A 20,157-nucleotide genomic window follows, 5' to 3' on the forward strand; every position below is an offset into this window, starting at 1 on the left:
CGAGGCGCGGCCCCGCCCTTCCCGCACCGGAAGTGACGTTCCAATCACAGCCGCCCGCTCTCCCCGCCGCCGCCGCCGCAAACAAAAGGGATTTTCAGCCCGCGCCCCGCCCCTTCGCCCCACCCCCTCCCCCTGATTGGCCGCCTCCTCCCCCTCCACCTCCCGGACCCCGCCCACTCCCCGCCTCCCCCGCGGCCGATTGGGCGGCGGGAGGGCCGGGCGGCGGCTGCGATTGGCGGGCGGGCTGTCCGTCAGCGGGGCAGGGGGCGGGGCGGCTGCATGGGGAGCGGAGCGGCGCGGTAGGGGCGGCGGCGGCGGCGGCGGGGCCGGGGCCAGGTCGGTACCGGAGGGGGGGGGGGGGGGGCGGGGAGCGGGGAGGGGCTCGCTCCGAGGGGCCCGGCCCGGGGCGGGGGGCGCGGGGGCGGCCCCGGGGGGCTGCGGGGGGCACCGGGAGCCTCTGGGCCTCATCCCGGGGGGGTCAAACCGCGGCTCCCGGGGCTGGCTCGGGGAGGTGGCAGGAGCCTCGGTGAGGGGCTCGGTAAATGGGGTCGGGGGCAGGGCAGGGCGCTGGGAGGGCTCTGATTTACCGGGGGGGGGGGGGGGGTCCGGGAAGGAGCAGGGGCGGGTAACCGGGACGGGCAGGACCGGGGGTGGATGCTCGGTGACCCCCCGGTGCCTCCCCGGTGCCCTCCCGGTGCCCCGGCCCAGGGGGTGTCCCCCTCCCCTCCCCTCCCCTCCCCCAGGAGCTGTCCCGGCGCTGGGTGTCCCCGCACAGCCCCGTGACAGGTGGCTGGGAGGCACCGTGCAGGGCAGGGCCGCGGTTCCGTGGGGTTTTGGGGTGTCACGGCGACACCAAGCGTCCCCCAAGAGGCTGTCGTTAACGTTTTAACGTTAATTTGCTGCTTGCTGTGCTCCCATCTGTAAGGAAGGTTGTTGGAAAGCTGCCTCCGTGCCCCAGGAGGTGACTGGGTGCATGGGGTGGGGTGTCAGGGGTAAAGGGCCACCAAAACGCGCCTTGGGTCGCTGTGCTGAGTTCTCCACGGCATCACCAGCTCCTGGTCGGGCAGCTCTGGGGGGTACACACGGGTTTGCCGAGCGCCCAGCCCTGTGCTGTCCTCCTGAGCATAGCTGAGAGGGTCTGCAGCAGCGCACGGCGCTCGCAGGCTCCTGTTGGTGTCCGCTTGGGGTTGGTTTCAGAGCCCCCCCGGCACCTCAGGAGGTTTCCAGTGAAGTTTCGCTGGGCAGCCCCATCTGAAAAAGTCACTAAGAAGCGCTGCTGTCCTGCACAACTTCACGCAGGGCGCTGCCTGGAGCAGGAACGTGCCTGCGTGGTGAGAAACCCCCCTAATTAGCCGAAGGGACACAAAGTAGGTTTGTAATTTCTCTTGCCGCGTGAAGGCGACTTGCTGCTCTCTGCAAGCAGAACTTTCTGTTCCCAGCAACTGGAAAACTGCTTTGGCGTGAGCAAGACAGAACTTGCGTTTGTGCATAATTCTCCAGAGGCACAGTTATGCAAATCCCTGGGAAGCAGCAGCGACTTCCGAAAAAGCGGAGTTTGGTTGAACGTTGGAGCTGGGGAGGCTTCTCTAGTAAAGGCGAAGCTCATCCTTTATCGCTTGCCATTGGAGTTGGGGATCTGTGAGCAGCTGCCTCGTCCGCTGGCGTTTCCTGATGGATTTGGAGGGTGGCAATGGATGGATGTGGTGTGGGCTCAGAAAACGCATGCTTGGTTGTTGTACGGAGCGTGAGGCTGTATTATCAGGAGGTGTATTTCCATCAGAGACGAGGGTTTAGTGCTTGAAATGCTTGCTGTTGTAATAAAATAAGGTAATGTAGGGGCTTATAACGAGGCAGCGTTAGGTGCACTGGCAGGGCAGAAGCAGCTTGCTGGACGGGGAGCTCAGGCGATGGATCTTTGTTCTTGTGCGAGCAGTAAAATTATACTTAATAAATGATGCCGATATTGAAACGGCTTCAAAGAACAGTAATTAAGTGTGTATTCTTCGTGGCATTGATTTTTTTTTCATTTGTAAAGTGGTTTGGGCCCGTTCCACCGCGATGCGTAATGGCCTTGCCGGGGAACGCGCTGCAGCACCGAAACACAAACTTTGCCGTGGGATTTGTGAGGTGGCCTGGCCTGGGCTGCCTTCAGCCCTGCTCCTCAGCGTGATGCTGCAGCTGGGTCACCCAGAGCTGCTACCTGCTGGAGCACGGCCTTAAATAGCCCTGCTTTGCCCCCCTCCTGCTGGCTGGCTACCTCATGGTGAGTGTCGTGCTGTCACATTAACCCTGCGCCATCTGGGCCTGCATCTGCTGGTGACCCTTGGGGAAAAGGTGAAAAATGACTCCCTACAACTGGTCTGGGGAGCTACAGAGAGAACGTTTGCATTATGCATTCTCCCCTTCCTTCCCCCCCACCCCACGGCAATCTGAGGAACTGGAAGCTGAAGTTACATAGAGATTAGGCGGCGTAACTTAGAGTATTGATTTTAATAGACAAGAGACGTGCCTAATAAACCTTCTTCCATTTTTCAGGCTTTCAGGATGAATCTGGAAAAACTCAGCAAACCAGAACTACTGACGCTGTTTAGCATTCTTGAGGGAGAATTAGAAGCGAGAGATCTCGTCATAGAAGCCTTAAAGGTATGTTGTAAGTACCACGAGAAGAGACAAAAATAACAACATGACTGGTAAAGGCTCTGCAAAGGGGGAAATTCGGGAGCAGTGGTTTATTACTGGTACTGGACCCTGTGTCAGTATCGGTGGTGTTAGGTAATAAATGCTGTGTATCACTCGACCTCCTCAGATCCGTCGCTGTAAGCTTTCTGCAAGAAGCATTCCAAAGTTGAAAGGCGGAGCTGTGGGTGTGCTTCCATCCTCTCTGATAAGGAACCGAGTGCTTGAGAAATGAAGAAGGTCTGCCAGACTTCCTTTGTTGGTTCTGTTCTTATTCAATAAGGAAGGCTTCTTAAAGCAGAACATCTTCTCGCCAGGAGGGTTCACAGATTAGTCCTTCAGCAAGAATAACGTCACTGGAATAAGGAAGCAGCAGCCACGGCTTTGTGCTAAACTAAGCCACCGTAAGCTGCTGCTGCTGCTGAGAGAAGCAGACTTGTGTGCCCGCCTGCTTTTCCTTCCCTTTGCTGGCGCAAGCAGTACCGTAACCTTCCAGAGGAACTGCTACCAGCTGAAACCGACCCATCCAAAAGTTGTATCTGTGGCATGGAAACCTGATGTAGTGCCTGGGAGTAGGTGTGGTCGCCCTGCGTGGCGAGGGGCTTCTATTTCAGCCTTCCTGCCCCAGCACTTGGTGCCCCTGCCTCAGTCACCCCCTGGCAGGCTGCTGCTGGGTAGCAGCGATGGAACGGCGCCCCTCACCTGCTGTAATCTGGGTGTGGGGAGCTTTCTGAACCCAACTCCATGATTTCTGTGGATTTCCAGGGTGTGTAGGGGGAGGGTTGGGTGCTGAAGAAGCTAATTTTCATCTGTGCTTTGGCTGTACAGATCGGAGGGTGCATCTCTGTGTTCCTGCAGGGCATGCATTAATGTGGGGTGTTTGGTGGGCCCTCCGCAAGGGGTGGCCCTTCCTGCCCTGTCAGGTTGCCTGTGATGAGATGAAAGTGTTCTCGTACAAATTAGCGAGGTGTTTTGCAGATTTGACCCATTAGTAGTCATATATACACATACAGATAGCTCAGTAATGCTTGGAGTTGAGTATACACAAATCCTTTCCTAAGCTGGACCAGTGGCTAGTTTCTAAGCCTTTTTTTTGTATCATTCATACAAATAACAGTTAATCTTTCTGTTTTGCTCGTTAAAATGACGACATTCAGAATCCAGATGGAGGATGAGAATTGGCACGCGTCTCTTAGAACCAGATGCAGTCGCTGTACCAGCATATAGGTTTGTGTAAAGCTGCTGATTGTTTTCACACAGTCGACTTTATGCTGACTGTTTGAGCTCTTGCGGAGCACTTTTCCAGTTGGTGCTGCTTGTGATTTGTTGTGGCCTCGACACGAGAAGGCTCCTGGCTTCCCTCTGCTCCTTTCAGCTTGCAATACTCTGCTTTTGCTATCACGGTGCTACAGCGACCTTATATTTTTATTAGATGGATCTTGGCAGTTTGCTGCTATTCTTTATGTATGGTAAGAGCAAAATACAGGCTGTGGTGACCTGTGTTTTACCGTGCTGTGCATTGCCCAGGACACTCAGAGGACGCTAGTACGAGGCCTTCGGCAGGGCACACGCTGGGTGTGTTTCCTGGTGTGCTCAGGAGGCTGCGTGGCACTAATTCTGGGTTCCACTTCTGGCCTTCTGAACTGTTCTCGGAGCAGTCCTGTGTGGTGAACTTTGTTACTGTCTGATCTCTGGAGATAACGAGGTCCCATAAAGAGAATCTGTTCCTACGGTGTGTTTTTATGCCCCTGATTCTGGCAGCAGATGTTTGCAGAGCTGTTACACGACGGCTGATAAAAATGGCTTTCCTCTAGTCTCATTTGCCTTGAACTTCCTTCTGGGTTTCCCAGGAGGAGAAATACCCAAAAGACCTAAATCTGTGATTAAGGAGGTATTCTGACGGGAGAAAGAGAGAGGCTGTCAAGTACAGGTGTCGGCGATCTCTTGTCTTTTGGAGGGATGCTGTTACCCTCCTGGCACGAGGCTCTGGGTGGAGGTTTGGCTCCTCTCCTGGGATCAGCTTTCTGGCTGTGGCACCGAAACGTGCTCCTGGCCAGGCATGGCTTGAATAGCACAGTGTGAAACGCGTGTCATGGGGCACGGAGGGGCCAGTGGAAAGGAATGTAGCTCTGTTCCAGGGGCTTTTTATGAGCACCTTCCAGTAGTGCAATGCAATTATCTTCTCTGTTGAAATTTAACCTGCAATTCCCTCCCGCACGAGGAGCTCCGTGCGGTTAAAGTACCCTTCTGACATCGATTGTCAGGTACGGGTAGCTCAGAAGAAATTAAATGAAACCATAACCTAGGCTTGATAATCGCAGAGTATGAAATACCAAGCTAATCAAAAGGTAGTGCTTTTTTTATTATTATTTTATTTCCCCTTTCTCATCCTGAGAATGCCAGGAAGGCTGAAGGTAGCAGGAAAGGGCAGCAAGAGCCTGAAGCTGGAGCTGGCTCTGGCCACGTGCAGCCTCCTGGGGTCTCCTGAGGGTGCAGGGCTGGTGGCCGAGCACCACGTCCAGCAGTGCCAGCGTGCTGCAGGTAGGACCTGGCATTGCCCGTGCGGTGCCTGGGGGAAAGGGGAGCAGCAGGAGCCACGAAGCTTTTGGTGGTGGCTGGACAGAGCCTCAGCAGCCCCCTGGCCTTGCTGCGTGCGCGTGTCCAGCACCCAGTTAAAGCCTGGCCACACTGCAGCTGTGGTAACAGCTTCCCAGGACTTCCCCAGCTGGAATATTGGTGTGTGTGGCTGCAATTTAAGGCAAACCCACCTCGCTAACCTGGTTACTCATCTTTTGGTAAATGTAAGAGTGCTGCCATGAAGAAAAGGCCCTCTAAAGCTGGATCAGCCGAGCCCTGACGTGCGCCGTGAGGAGTGGGGACATCGGGGGCTGGCAGAAGCATTCATTGGGTTCGTGCATGGAGAAGTCACCCGGCCATAGCCTCGCAGCTGTCTCTGTGTTCTGTGGCTGCTGAGGAGTGATTTCTGTGGCTGCAGTCAGCTTTCTTCAGAGGCACGATAGCTTTGCACGAAGCGTGGACGAACGTGGGAGGAGGCGGCGTGGAACCGGAGCACACAACAGCAGCGTTTGTCTCCTGCAGTTACATTACACAGCGAGATGGCAATGGTGAAAGGTCAGAGGTTTGCCTACCCAGTTCCAACTTAATGCTCCTGACCCCTCGGGATTTCTGAAGCGGATCCGATGTTACCTTATACGAAAGGACAAGCACCTGCGTGGAAAAAGATTGCCTTAATTTGTAAAGCTGTGATTTGACGGTAGTGCAGCCTGCAATAATTGATATTCCCGCGTGCTTAAAGGAGCGCGTTTAACATCTGGCATTTAGCGGAGAGGATCTGTGCATGCAGATTGCAAGTCCTAAAATAGTTTTCTGCTCCCTCGTGGTATCGGGCCACTTGCTGGCTGGCACCAGCCCCGCTCCAAAGCCTCCGAGCAGAGCTGTGGGGCCTGCCCGTGCAGAGGCTGCCGGCTTTGCCCCTTCCCTTCAGCTGCCCCCGCTCCCCTGCCCTTCGTCCCTGCTCGCCCTGCTGGGATCTCCTCACAGCACCCAGGGCAGCGTCCATCCCTCTGCGGCTCCCGAGCTTCATCCGTCAGCTGCTGGGGCTCAGATTATAAAGAGCAGTTGTTAGGTCACCTCTAATGAACGCCTCTCCCTCATTATGACTTGCCCTTGCTGTCGTCTCTGTTCTTCTGCAGCTTTTTTTTCTTCTGCATTGTTTTAATTGAGTGCTGCTGGGCCTTTGTGACGGGGAGAATCATCTCCGTGTCCCAGCTCTGTACCTGCTCGGACTGCTGCCGGCTGTTCGGATCTCGGCGCTGCTGCAATCCAAGCTCTAGCACGAAGGACTAAGTGAACAAACTTACCATATTCACAATATTCTTTTCCAGTGCTCCGCTTTGCTTCCTCTATTTTAAAACCCCATTGAAAAAAAAAAAAAAAGCTGTTTTGCCCGAAAGGAGCTTCCTGTCCGCTGCATAAATCTCAATGTTCTCCTCGGAGCAGACCTTAAATCTCATTTCTCATTGTGTTCCTTTTCCTGTAGTTATAATCGTGTTTAAATCATCCAAAAAAACAGATGCTGTCAGAGTTGCATAATGCTAAGGGCTGGATTCTCACTCCTTACTGCCACGCAGAAAGGATTACGTGCATGAAACATAGGTTGGCTTTCTAAAGCAGCACACCGTGACTGAAAACAATTCCATATTTAAATACGGCCGTGTCGGTGTGCTAGAGCACCGGGGTCCTTCCCCCTGCTCGTTAAAGCAGAGCTCTCTGTGTGTTAGCACTGAAGTTCTGTTCACTTCTGGAAAACAGGAAGCAGCTTCCTGGCGTGTCCTTTAATGTTAAGGGCTCGAGCGAATTTGGAGCAGAAACTGTCTTTTGTGCTAATGAGCTGTCTGTTTTGTGGGAGCTGGCGTTCGCTGCTTTGCTTCTGAATTCAGTAATTCACTCTATAAAGCAGAATTAATGCACCCCAAAGGACGTGTCCGCTGGGCAGTGGGTTTAGAAGCGAAGCTTAGACCATAGCTTCCAAAAGACAACATCTGCCCCTCGATTAAGTAGGAGAAAAAGCTCAGAGATAAAGAACCTGTTCAGTGGTAAAGAGCGAGGGGTCCCCACCCCATCCCCTCCTCGCTGGCGGCCGTGACTTCAGCGTGTCTTCGCTCCCGATATCTGGCTCTGGGGAAAGGAGCTGATGAGGAAGTGGAAGGCAGTAAGGAGCTATTTGCAGATTATACCACTCTGCAGCATAAAGGAGGAACTTCTGTGCGTGTTATTAGCAGAGAACTGCATACGCAGGAGCTCGGGTTAATTAACACCGTGTTTGTGTTGTGCCCAGGGTTAAATCCCGAGCCCTAAAATTACAGGGAAGAGCAATATTCCACCTTCTGTCCAGAAAAACACTTAAAGCAAGTGCTGGAAATTCCCCATGCGAAGTTCCAGTAAAACAAGTTGTGAAGCTTATTGAAGGCAGAGAGAAACTGCCGTCTCATAAACAAGGTTTCAATAAAAGGAAATCTTCTTTAAAAAAATAAAAAATAAAAAAAGCATATTATGGGAAACATCCAGCCTGACACAGCGTGGAAATCCCAGGAGGAAGCACTTTGCCCTAACCAAGTGAAGTTCTGTGGTCTGAAATCTGTGCAGGAAGCATCCCTTCACCGCTGTCAGATGTTGCTTCTGCTCCAAACGTCAGCGGGAGCCCTTGCCAAAAGGGACCGGCTGTGGTCTTCAACCTGAGCAGGAGCTAAAGGCCAGCCTAGGCTGGGACCCCCCCAGTGCCTGCTTCTGATCATCAGCAGTTTTAATTCACTCGCATCGCTGCTGCCTGGGGTTTTGTCTCTTTGGGGTTCTGTTTGTTTGTTTCTTTGTTTTAAGAGCTGCCCGGACTTAAATGTTAACTCTCTTCCTCTTGGCAATATAATCCTCCGCAAAATTGCCAAATAGTCCATTTATAGCTGCTTCCAGAGTTTGAATTTTTTTGATAAGTTTCCACGTCTGAGATGGTGGAGATGAAGGTACTGAATTAGAGGAACTTCTAAGTGTAGAAAATTGCATCACCTTCCGAAGAGCAGCGATCTTGTGGGGTGTATGCACATCATCTCGGCTTTTCCAGACTCGATTTTCTGCTGCTGGGTTAGCAATGCTTCTTGTAATGCTGTTTGTTTATTACTGAGGCTCGATCTTTATATGTTACACCAGGTTGATACTGGGAGCTGACATCTAGGTTGATTTTTCTTCCATGCTGGGCTCAGCAACAGAATACTTCTCTTGCCTCATCGAGTTGCTTCTCTTCCAAAAGCTGAACAAAAACTGCATTGATACCCGGATTCCTGTTCAGCCAGGACAAAACCAAAACTGCTGGAGCTGTTTCTGTGTCATCCCCAACATAGCTGGGGGAAATGGAGCTGAAGAGGTGCCGGGGTGAGCAGCGTCGGGCAGGGAAAGCCCCACACGTGCGCACCCATCCCGAGCGGGTGCAGTGGTGGCGGCCCCATGGCACGGGGGTGTTGCAGGCAGGCTGCAGGTCGGTGCCTGTGTTCCTGGTGTGTGGCGGCCCAGATGCCTGAGCAGCGGATTTCGTTTTGTAAACTCATTGCAGTCTGTGTAGGACGGGCTGTTTAAGACTTTTCCTAGTCTAGACAGCTTTAATTAAATGTTTACGCTGCGCTGGCTACTACAGAGGAATAGCTGGACTTCACCAAGCTCCTACTGTTATGATAGGCTCATCTGTTTGTCCTGCTGGTGCAGGAAAACACTTAATTGCAGAGCAGCAAGGAAAAACTTCTCGTTCTTTCCCAGGCAAGAAGCAAACCTCCCTGGCACAGCCCGGCTGAGCCCGGAGCTGCCTGGAAGCGAAGGAGAACCACGACTTGTGTCAGCGCCTGCAGAAAGCCAGAGGTTATACACAGGGGGTGTGAACTTAGCTGGTGATAAATCCCAGCTCTTTGGGCTTTTATTAGAAAGCAGCAGCCTGGCAGGGAGCTCCCCAAACGTCCTCCCCCCTGCGCGCACCGTGCCGAGGGGTCTCTCCGGTGTTTTCCTGCGGCCGTGCGGTGCCCACCAGCAGGCGGGTTTGGCCCCGGGGAGGAGCAGCTCATCTGAAAGCATTTTGGCAGCTGGATGAATGTCCAGCTCTGTATTCGAAGCCTTTTTAATGTCTGAGTCACTTAGAAGTGCCCTGCGCGCTTGCAGCGAGGTCGGGTTGAGTCACTTTTTATAAATACTTCGGAAGAGCTGAAGTTCCCCGCCCTGCCACAAAAAAAAAAAAGTCTGTAGTTTTTCCTGTGATTCATTAAGCCATGGGTGGCTTATTATCCAAGGCTGCCCTCCCGTTTCCAGGGCTGATCCTTTCCTTCCTCTTTTTTCTAAACACACAGAACAATATCTCCAGCTCTGCCCAAGCGCGTGTGGCACCCAGCTGTGCCCACCTTTCCCGGGAAGGCAGCAGGGCTATGGCAGAGCCAAATGTTCCTCTGGATTTTTGTGCTGTAGGGGTTAAAATGCAACTCCAGCTCCCTATCCTCGGACAGCTGTCTCTGGGTTGGGTCATGGAGGAGATGTGGAAGGAAAGGGGCTTTTTGTGCCTCTGGAACGTAACCCACACGCTTCCCCCTTTTGAGGGCAGTGCTCAACTTTGGCATGTTTTTTCCACGCTAATCCCATGGTTCTGTCCTGGGATATAGGCAGAACCAAAAAGTCTCCATCAGCTATTTGAGTAAAGATTTATTTATTATTTTTTTTACATCTGTGTGTTCACAAAGGTTTGGTTTGGTTTTTAGGACTTCCCAGTAGTCGGTCAGTAGGGTAAGGCATCCTAACCACCAGCTTTCCAGCTGGAAGGGAGGGCTCTAGATGTAGGAAATGTAAAGCTTAGGAAGTGTGAGCTCCTTGAATCCTTACATGTCACCAAAAGAAACCCAAGCGTTCCTATCTCGCTCCTCGAGCCACTAAGCTTTGTTTAGTCTGGAGGAGATTAGTAAGGATTTCATTAACAATTTACAGCTTTCTAGGTTATTGTGAGAGTAGAAAACTCTTTAATTGCTCAACATGAAATTCTTTGATGGTGACGTAACGAAGCAAACCAACGCACGACTGCTCTCACCCCCAACGTGTAAATGCTCGGAGCTGTCGGCGAGCAGGACCTGATATTTACCTTCTGCAGGGGAGGAATGGAGGCAGGTGGCTGCGGTACGAGGGTGTTGGGCTGTGTGCTCTGAAGGGTTTTTAAGCCAGACTTCCTTCTCTTCTCTTTCTGGTTTGCATGGGTTTTCCTCCCTAAATACACTTACAGCAGGTGGTAGGTTACGTATCAGGCTCTGTCAGATTTCTATAAGTGGAAAATTGGGGAAGGGGTTATTAACAATGAACCGTTTTCTTCTTTTTAGCTAGTTTTGTATTTTAAGTATGTTGAAATGCAAATTCGTTTTATTTTATCACAGGCCCAGCGTAGAGACACCTTCATTGAGGAGCGCTATGGAAAGTACAACATCAGTGATCCATTGATGGCTTTGCAAAGAGATTTTGAGACCCTGAAAGAGGGGAATCATGGTGAAAAGCAGCCAGTATGCTCCAATCCCTTATCTATTTTGAAAGTGGTGATGAAACATTGCAAGAATATGCAGGAAAGAATGTTATCCCAACTAGCTGCTGCAGAAAGCAGACACAGAAAGGTAAGTTTTTCCTCAAATAAGCTATTCAGAATTTAACAGTTACATTTTGAAAGTACGTCGACTTAAATGAAAACTCTTAAACGCCTTGAGTTTTGGTAGCTGAAAGGACTTTTCACCTTTATTTAAACTTCATGTCACTCAATATGATGCAACTGTTAGGCTTGTCAGTTTGAAATTTGAAAGGCAAACAAGGTGTCTTTATTAGGGGACACAGGAAAGGAAGTAGTTTATCCACAGCTGGGAGGTATGGTACTTACTAAAGGGTAAGAGTGCGTTTCTGGAAGGTTGAATTGTCAGCAAACATATCCCTGTTTATCTCAGAAAGAGCTGGCACCAGGTAGTTATGGCAGTGCACCCCTGGAAGCTGGGCTTTTCTAACAAAATAGGGCTTGACCAAAACTTGGCCTCTTTAATGGATTATCTATTATTCTTCATATGTAGCTTGAACATACAGTGATACCAGTGAAGTGCCTGGGCCACATGTCAGACTGTACTTCCTCAGAGGTTTGCTCACCTGCCATACATATCTCCATTTGCTAGGGGAGCATAAACCCGCACACAAGTCTGAGAGCAAGAGTCCGCTGACCTCAGCTTCTTAGGCTTGCTACAACAGCTTCTCTTTATGTAACTGCTTAGTTTTTTTAAAAAAAACAAACAAAAAACGTGTGTTTACATGGAGCTCTTTGTGTCCCGCAGTAAATTTGACAAGCCGAAATGATTAAAATACTTGTCCCTCCTGTATAGTCAGAGCACAGAGTAATTGTCCAGGAGCACATCGCTGGGATCCGCGGCTGGGAGGAGCCCTCCCGAGTCTCGAACCACCTGCACTGCAGCACCATACCTCAACCTCTTCACAAACTTCTGCTCCACCTAAAAAAGTAGCTGGGATTTTTGCCTTTACTGGCTTTTACTTGCATCAGTGGCAGACTGGTATCCAGAGGCCAGCTTTTATAATGTCACATTTAAGAATATTTTTGGCTACTGCCTGCGCCTGAGCCAGTACCATCTTGGGTGTGGTTTCTTGTTTTCTCCAGATGTCACTCCTGCTTTGATTAAAGCTTACACAATCAAATACGAAGATACCAAATGCGAGTAGTCACATTTTATTTCTAATCAAAAGGCTCAAAGTTGAACCCTCTGTTCCACTGCTCATCAGTGCATGGTTTGAAGTTTATTTTCATGTCATCTGCTGATGGGGACAAGAGCAAGGCTGTCCTTTCAGGCTGTGAAGGGTGTGAAGCATTTCTGTCGCCCTTGTGAAGAGGTTTCCTTCTAAAGAGGTTTCTGTCGCTCTTATAAAGAGGTTCCCTGGGTACCTAGAAATAGTTAAGCATTGTTTGGAAGCTTAAATTGCAGGAAAACTGAGAAGCCACTAAATCCCTGGTAAGTGTGTTTTAGGAAAGTCCTAGAGTTCTGGAGGTGAGGTGCAAGCTCCCCCCGAGAGACTCTGCCTTATTTGGCTTTTCTTGTTGAGTTAATAGAATTTCAATTATTCATGTAATTCAGCATGAAAACTGAAGGAGCTCCTTAACTGGGTCCTTATGGCAAGCAGTTTCATTTCAAGAGCTCATCTTGTTCTTAAGTGGAAGAACAAATTAATGCTCTTTAAAATAAACTTTGCACCGCAGTCCTCAAATCTCCTGTAAGAAACTGAAGGAGAAGTCTGGGCGTGAATTAGTGCTGGAGCCGTAGCGTGGCCCATCGCTGCGACTGTAACGCCCTGCCTCGCCTGGGTGCATCCTCCCTGAGGCAGAGCATTTGCTCTGCTGGCTCTGGTGCTAGAGGTCCTGCCAGGAAACTCTGATGAGGGCACCCTGCTGCCAGTGGCAGCTGATGGGAACTTCTCAAGGCCGTTTGCAGCTGGGAGGAAAAGCGCAAATTTTGGCTACTGGGTAATAAAGCGATTTGGGAAGGGTGACATTCTCTGGCTCCTTTCACAACCTGGCTCAACTATACCAAATAACAACACAGTGTAACTCGTCCAAAAGCTGCTTTTATCTAATTTTTGGGTTGAATTTGGGTGTCAGGCTGCAGTGGTAGCTCTCCTGTGTCACTTGGCTTTGGGTGGTGTGCGGCTGGGGGCCGCAGTGACCCGAGTGTCTTTGGCAGGTGATCCTGGACCTTGAGGAGGAGAGGCAGCGTCACGCCCAGGACACGGCGGAGGGGGATGATGTGACCTACATGCTGGAGAAGGAGCGGGAGCGGCTCACCCAGCAGGTACGCTGCACCTCAGTAGCTGCTGATTACCCAGCCCACGGAAACCCGGGGCCCCGGGTGCTCAGGCAGGGTGCTGAGCGTTGGATCACACCTCCACATCTAACGAGTATCAGGGGCCTCGCTCCTCTGTAAGGCTCTCCTGCTTTTTTTTCATTTTGATGTGAAAAACAACCTCATTTCTCTGATATTTTTTTTTTGAAGATGAATGGTGGTTAAAGCATTAATAGACGAATGCTTTGAAATCTTTCTTTGGCCTGAAATCTGAGAAGTTCTCAAGAGCAGGGCTGCGCTTACAAGTGATAACGCTTCCTAGCACTCGAAAATCAGAATAAGTCGTCATGAAAGGTCTCCCGGTGTGATTGCTCAGGGATTATAATAAATATTTAAGCTGCTGTTTTCTCTTACTCAATTGCTGCAGACTTTAATGAACACATGTAATGTATCAGCATTTCAAAGCCCAATGCCTTTAAAAGGCAAACCAACAAAGTAGTAAATGAGGTGGAAGGAGATTTTTGCTCAGATCACCTGTTCAATCAGTGCGTGGCATATTGTATATCCCACAAAGTGCCAAGTGAATATCATACGTGGTGTAACTACTCATAAGTAATAACTCGTAATAGATGTGAACTGAGTTGCCTGTCATACAGGACTGTCTTGCAGACACCTGGGGCAAGAACCTCATTCTTTGTCGTAGGCATTGCCGTCTTTTACTGGGGAATGTCTCCAACGTGTATAGTAACCCCATTAGCTTTTGGGGTGCTACACGTCGTTGTCTTTCAGGAGGTCTCGTGGCTCCTTTACAGCTCTTCTTTGTTATCTTCTAGCTGGAGTTTGAAAAATCCCAAGTGAAAAAGTTTGAAAAAGAACAGAAGAAGCTCTCAAGCCAGTTGGAGGAAGAAAGGGCTCGCCACAAGCAGCTGTCTTCCGTGCTTGTAGTAGAGTGCAAGAAAGCCACTGCCAAAGCAGCAGAAGAGGGTCAGAAGACAGCAGAATTGAGCTTGAAATTGGAAAAAGAGAAGAGTAAGGTGAGTAAACTGGAGGAGGAGCTGGCATCCAAGAGGAAGCGGGGTTTGCAGATGGAAGCACAAGTAGAAAAGCAGCTCTCGGAGTTTGACATTGAAAGAGAGCAGCTGAAAGCCAAGCTGAACAGAGAAGAAAACCGTACAAAAGCACTGAAAGAAGAGGTGGAATGTTTGAAGAAAGCCCTGAAGGAGCTGGAGGCTGCTTGCCAGGAGCACAGTCCTGCTGAGCCTTTGCAGCCAAGCCCCTCGGTGATGTCCAGAGGAGTCGCTACTGACAGTCCCGCAGTGAAGTCTGTGTCATGCCAGACAGAGTGTCCCCAGGCAGACCGAGCAAATCCTGCCAGCACAAGCAAAGCTGTGCATGCCGTGTTCCCCAGCCCTACTACACCTACGCATTCCTATGCAAAATCCAATGGCCACTGCAATACAGACATGCAAACGGGTGGTGAGCTGCTGCAGACAAATGCAGCAGAGAGCCAGGCTCAAAAGGAGAAATCTGCTGGTGCGACACCAGAAAACACAGTGGAAAATGGAAGTTCTCCTGTAAGAACAGAGTCACCAGTGCATCTGATGTCCCAGCTCCCTTCTAGTGGGGTCTCCCTGTCTCCCAGCAGCACAGCTGCCTCCTCGCTAACACCTTCGCCCTGCTCCTCACCAGTTCTGACTAAACGCCTAGTGGGAGCTTCAGCGAGCAGCCCTGGGTATCAGTCATCCTACCAGGTGGGGATCAATCAACGTTTCCACGCAGCTCGGCACAAATTCCAGTCCCAAGCTGAACAGGACCATCAGTCAAGTGGCTTGCAGAGCCCACCGTCAAGGGATTTGTCTCCTACTCTAGCAGATAACTCAGCAGCCAAGCAGTTAGCACGCAATACAGTCACTCAGGTCCTTTCCAGATTCACCAGCCAGCAGGGAGCGATTAAACCTGTCTCCCCTAATAGCTCACCTTTTGGCACAGACTACCGAAATCTGGCAAATGCCGTGAGCCCCAAAAATGAATCTGGTCATTCTCCGAGCCCTGGCAAGGTTTCCAGTCCACTAAGCCCGTTGTCTCCTGGGATTAAGTCACCAACCATTCCTAGAGCAGAAAGAGGGAACCCTCCACCCATTCCTCCAAAGAAACCTGGCCTCGCTCAGTCGCCTGCTGCTCCTGCTCCGCTCACCAAAACCTCCTCTCAGGCGTCCTCTCTGGGTGCCCCCATGGACGTGGCAAGTAGCTGCTCTACCAATACTGTAGTGTCAAACGGCAAAGACATGGAGATACTCCTGCCAACCAGCAGCTAGTCTCCAGAAAATGTGAATGTGACATTCCATGGCTTAGCGTCCTAGAGCTAAGGCACTGGTTTTCCACTCCATGTTATTTATTTCCATAGTAGCAGAATCTGTCTGTATAAAGCATTTAGTATATTTTCCTTTTTTAATAGGTAGGAAAATTATTTTTGTTTATGAAGAAACCCTAACTACAGCTATACAGTAGCCTCAAAATGTCTCATGGCAACAGTCAAATCAAATCAAGAACAGGAACCATAATCATGAACTGGGACCTATCTATCAAACTAAAATGGGACTGAAATGCTACTTTTAAATTATGCAGAAATAACTTTTGCAGACTTTTTACTCCAGATGAACATTTTATATAAAGTGCCTGAACTAAGCCTGCAATATGAATGTGATTCTCCGAAAAGGGTGAGGAGGGGGACCATCTAGCTGCAGAAAGAAATTCTTCTCTGAGTCATGAATGTTAAAAACAACACTGTTTTTCTTTTTAATTCTTTCCGTTTGCTAAAGTGAGTTAGCAAATGTGCTACCAATTCTGTAAAGTGACCACCAGACTGCAGCCAGCCACACTTTGTCCTTTAGGTCTTGGCTCCTGGGTATTTTAGGAAGCATACACAAGTTTCTTGGTGTGAAATGTAGCAGTAATGTGGCTTGCCCAGATTACTCTGCTTTCAATATTCGTTGACCCAGCAGGTTTTTTGTTTGTTTGTTTCCTATAGCACATCCTGTAGAGATGCCTGGATGCTTTAAATGGCTAGACTCTAGTTTCTGGTGTGTCACCTTTTTATTTTCAAGTTCCTCAAGCATTCTACTGTTGTGTGTAGAACTTCTGAGAAAAGGATCTTGCTACTACTTGACAAAGATCTTGCTATTACTTGAAAAACAAAACACTAGTCCATAGGATGCAGTTTCCTTTGCAACAGTAAGACAGGATCTTCTACTATCCACAAAAGCAATAATTTTATTCATCACTTGCATCAATGGTGTCCAGCTGACATGGATTTTACACACTAGTTATGGGATCTTGTTGGCTTTCACTGGCTGCTACAAATAGAGAACCAAATCATTGCTGTCATATGTAATTGACTGTGTATGTGTGTTTAGGTAGTTTCACACACGTACCTATTAAACATACAACACGTTATGAAAATCTCTATTCTTGAGCTTCTTCCTAATATTAAGAAAACAAAGGAATTCTTTGAGACTGGAAAAAAAAATCACAGCAAGGGATTGCCTAAGTTTGAGGCAAATCCTATATAGGAAAAGTTATTTGGGCCCAAAAGGGGAGAGGCAATGGATTCCAGTGCAGAAACGTTTGGTACGAGAAGTGTAGTCCTCACTGCCATGCTCTGCCTGTGCTGCCCATCAGTCCCCAGCACGGCAGAGTTGGTTTTCTGAGTCATCGTGGTAAGAAGTCCAAGACAAACGTACCACAGATCAGTGGTAGAGGCTGAGAGCCCAGCCCTGAGTTAATTATCTCAGGTGTTGTATCTGAGCTGATCCTAAACTTAGAAACGCTCAGCATTTCCCTCTCCGCAGTGTCAAGTTACACACTGTAGTTTCCCACTGCCAGCGATGCTTTCTCCTTCATCGTTTTTGAATATTTAATTAAACAAAGCACATCCCACTTCACTGGAGGAAAGAGCCCTGTGGCTGCCGGGAGGATGCGGTGCTGGACGTGGCCTGGAAGCTCCTTCACCTGGTGGCATCGCAGCGCTTGTGCTGCTTTGGCGTGGCTGTTGTCTGAAGTGCCCCTGCTGGTCTCTCCTGTGCAGGCAGATATTTATGCTAGAACAAGAGGTTTTTACAAACCTTTTAGTAGCCTTTTAAACTGTGGTGTTACGTGCCATGGTTCCTAACCCATTGGAAGGGGCTACGTGCTAACGGTAGGAAGACGGGCAGCCTGGAGATGAGTGGGCAGTGGCTTTTAGGGAAGCACATTTATTACTTTTGTAAGTTTTCATAGCAGATTTTTTCTCTTGATGAGAGTAATTCTAAAAACCGATGGGCAGATGAATTTAGGCCCACGTATCACTGCCGATTCAAAAGTGAGGCTTTTGTATACACTGCTTTAACGTGTTTCTTTGCTTTTACATTAATCTAAATTGTATTATCCCCTTTCCTTATCAATAGCTCTAGAGAGAGAGATGCTATGATGAAGTTTATTAGGAAATGCACTGAGTACTGGTTCTTCTAAAATATAATATGGGAAGGGGGTATGCAAAAGAATGTATTTTTGCTAGTAGCCTATCTTCTGAGAGAAACTAAGCACAAGATATTAAAATGGATCCAACTAATACAGTAAGACATTTAGAGGTAGTATTTAACTGTTGATGTAGATTCTGTGTGAAAGCAACTAAATATTTCTTCTATAATTCACATCTGTTACAAGCAGAAATTGTTGCAGAGTTTGTCACTGGCTAATGGAGTATAATGAAGTGCAAAACGTACACACTAGTATTAATTCATTAACACTTGTAAATTTGTAAAGCCAAATGTACCAAGCTGAACTCTTTAATCATTTTTATAGCTGACGGCATTAAACATGTTAAACATTCATATTATCAATAAAGGATTTTATTTTTAAGATGTGCAAATTGCTTAAGGAAGTGTTTGCAGTTTTGACTTGGGGCCGTGTGTGGCTCAGGGCTGCCTCGCACGAACCTGCTGAGAGCTGGGCGGGCGCTGGGATGCGGCAGCCAAGGCTTTAATTGATGCTCTGAGATTTCAGAAAGATTTCTTCAGCATACAGCAGATAAGGAGCGAGTGTTGCTGACCGTCTTCTGGGCTGTATAGTTTCTCAGTCTCTCTCCCAGCCCAAGCACAGTGCTGGATTTCTCCATGTGCTTCGTCCCCGCAGAGCAGCACCGCGGGGCCGCCCGGTGCCACCCAGCCCCGCCATCAAGGAGAGCCCACGGCTCGTCAGCTCCTGCACATTACGCCTCAACAGCGACCTGCTTTTCTTATCTTTGCATCGGCTTGGTTGAACAGGTTTTGCAGCAAGCTGGAAGGAGCTCTTTGTTCATCTCTTGGGGCTTGATGAAATTTCTGAGGAGTGCCCCGAGAGCGTGGCCGCGGCCTTGCCGCACGCAGCAGCCACGGAACGAGCTCTGCTTCCCTCCCCAGCCCTTCCTTCCTCCAACGCCTCGGCCCGGAGCCCTGCCCAGGCAGGAATTTGGGGTGGTACCCGGGCGTCTCGGCCACAGCCCTGCCTGCTTTTTATAGCAGCGGAGGTGAGGAGGGGTGTGTGCGGACTCTGCCTGCTTACAGCCCCTTCTGTAAACAGCAAGGTGTGACCGGCTCTTCCCCTGCCCCTGGCAGACCGCGCTGCCCTCAGTGAGCGTTTGGGTGCTGTGGGTGAGGCCGGCGAGCCCAGCCCCTAAAATGCAGCCATTTTCTGCACAGGAGGAAGGGATGTGGGCAGTCCCTGGGCCATAAGGTGCCCATTTATCCCCCTGAGACTTCCACGCAGGCCATGCCCGGCCCTGCCCCCGGTTGGCAGCCCTGCTGCTTCACCCGGGTACTGCTCTCAAGCACAGCACGAGGTTCAGCAGCCCTGGGTCTGGGGGGTGTTTGGGGTTCCCTTCTCCCCCCCCAGCCCACCCAGCGCTGCCTCAGGCGAGCCAGCCGGCTGCCCGCATGGACAGGCTGCGGTTACTCAGTGCAGCGAAGTCGAGTGTCACAGACAGGCGGCAAAAGCAGTGAGTCACCCTTTCTGTTCCGTCAACAGCCTCCTAAATCTTTGAGACTAGCCGGCTCACGGCCCCGCCTGGAATCACCTAGCTGGAGGTTGGATATTGTGGAAACGCGGGGTTTACAGCAGGCAACTGCACGCAGCACTCGGCTTTCCTGCTGGGAGCAGTGCCCGCAGCTCCTGTGGACCATTGTGCGGTGGGCCACCTCGACGCCGTGTCCCCCTTTTTGAAGGGAAATGGGGCGCAGCATCGCTTAGCGTGCTTGTTTTCCTGCTCCTCCTGGAAGGAGCAGCACGCGTGTCCTCACGGCTGTGAGTGGGCTGTGCTGGTGGGCTGCTGTTAGCCCAGCTCCTGTGGAAGCTGTGTGGAAGTTTGTGGAAGTGTGGAAGCCACAGGAGCAGGGACAGGGACAGGAGCAGGAGCAGGGGCTGTGGGTGCTGCTGTGAGATGGCGGCAGCACCAGGGATGGGGACGGACAACACAACGAAGGCGCTTGGGGCCAATCTAGCCCAGAGCGTGGGGGCACGGCGGCACCCCCAGGACGGTGCCAAGGCCGAGCCCCCCCCTTTACTGCAGCACCCTTTGGGGCCCCTCAGCACCTAGGGGAGCCCCTCAGCCCCCGGCTGTCCCTCAGCACCCCCCGGCCCCGGCTCCATGCCGAGAGCGGCCGCTGGGTGGCGCCGTCCGGCCGCGGGCTGCGGGGCCCGGAGGCTGCGCTGCGCCGTGCGGCCGCCAGGGGGCGCCCGGGGAACGGGGCCGAGGGAGGGGGCTCGGGGCTGGGGGGAGGGGGGGGCGGGGAGCGGTGCTCGGGGACCCCTCCGGGAGGTGCCGGCAGAGCGGGCACAGAAACCCCCGAAAAAGCACTAATTGAGGCGGCTTAATGAAGCCAGGCGGCTCCTCCCACCACGCAGGTGCTTTAATTGGGTCCGTTAATTGGCAGCGGGGGGGCTGGAGCTGATTTATTTGCTGGGCTCTGCCCCCCCCCCCCCCAAGGGTGCAGTGGGAGGCTTACAGGTGCTGGGAGCAGTCTTCGTGCCTCAGGTTGAGCAGAAGCAGATGTGCCAAGAAGATGAAGTT

At 50.8% G+C, this 20,157-nt stretch overlaps 1 protein-coding gene across 3 annotated transcripts; it reads left to right on the forward strand.

The window, feature by feature from the left end:
* The first annotated feature begins 294 nt into the window (after nucleotides 1-294).
* CTTNBP2NL (CTTNBP2 N-terminal like) lies at nucleotides 295-17,976 on the forward strand. Of its 3 annotated transcripts, none has more exons than XM_082778509.1 (5): nucleotides 295-336; nucleotides 2,536-2,643; nucleotides 10,638-10,868; nucleotides 12,978-13,085; nucleotides 13,910-17,976. In XM_082778509.1, exons 2-5 carry the CDS (start codon nucleotides 2,545-2,547, stop codon nucleotides 15,389-15,391), a joined length of 1,920 nt encoding a protein of 639 aa, XP_082634635.1. In that variant the 5' UTR covers nucleotides 295-336; nucleotides 2,536-2,544; the 3' UTR covers nucleotides 15,392-17,976. The 3 variants fall into 3 exon arrangements, with proteins under 3 accessions (XP_082634635.1, XP_082634636.1, XP_082634637.1); XM_082778510.1 differs by lacking the exon at nucleotides 295-336 and adding an exon at nucleotides 1,809-1,827; XM_082778511.1 differs by lacking the exon at nucleotides 295-336 and adding an exon at nucleotides 2,317-2,334.
* The last annotated feature ends 2,181 nt before the right edge of the window (nucleotides 17,977-20,157 follow it).

Source organism: Aythya marila, assembly GCF_965140915.1.
Source record: "Aythya marila genome assembly, chromosome: 24".
In the NCBI taxonomy this organism is placed as follows: Eukaryota; Metazoa; Chordata; class Aves; order Anseriformes; family Anatidae; genus Aythya; species Aythya marila.

What these genes read in the sequence shown, in the direction of transcription:
- CTTNBP2NL (XM_082778509.1), top strand. Translation starts at nt 2,545, where the DNA reads ATGAATCTGGAAAAACTCAGCAAACCAGAACTACTGACGCTGTTTAGC. An exon ending in CAGAAAGCAGACACAGAAAG is followed by an intron (nt 10,869 to 12,977) that starts GTAAGTTTTTCC and finishes TGTCTTTGGCAG; the next exon opens with GTGATCCTGGACCTTGAGGA. An exon ending in GGGAGCGGCTCACCCAGCAG is followed by an intron (nt 13,086 to 13,909) that starts GTACGCTGCACC and finishes GTTATCTTCTAG; the next exon opens with CTGGAGTTTGAAAAATCCCA.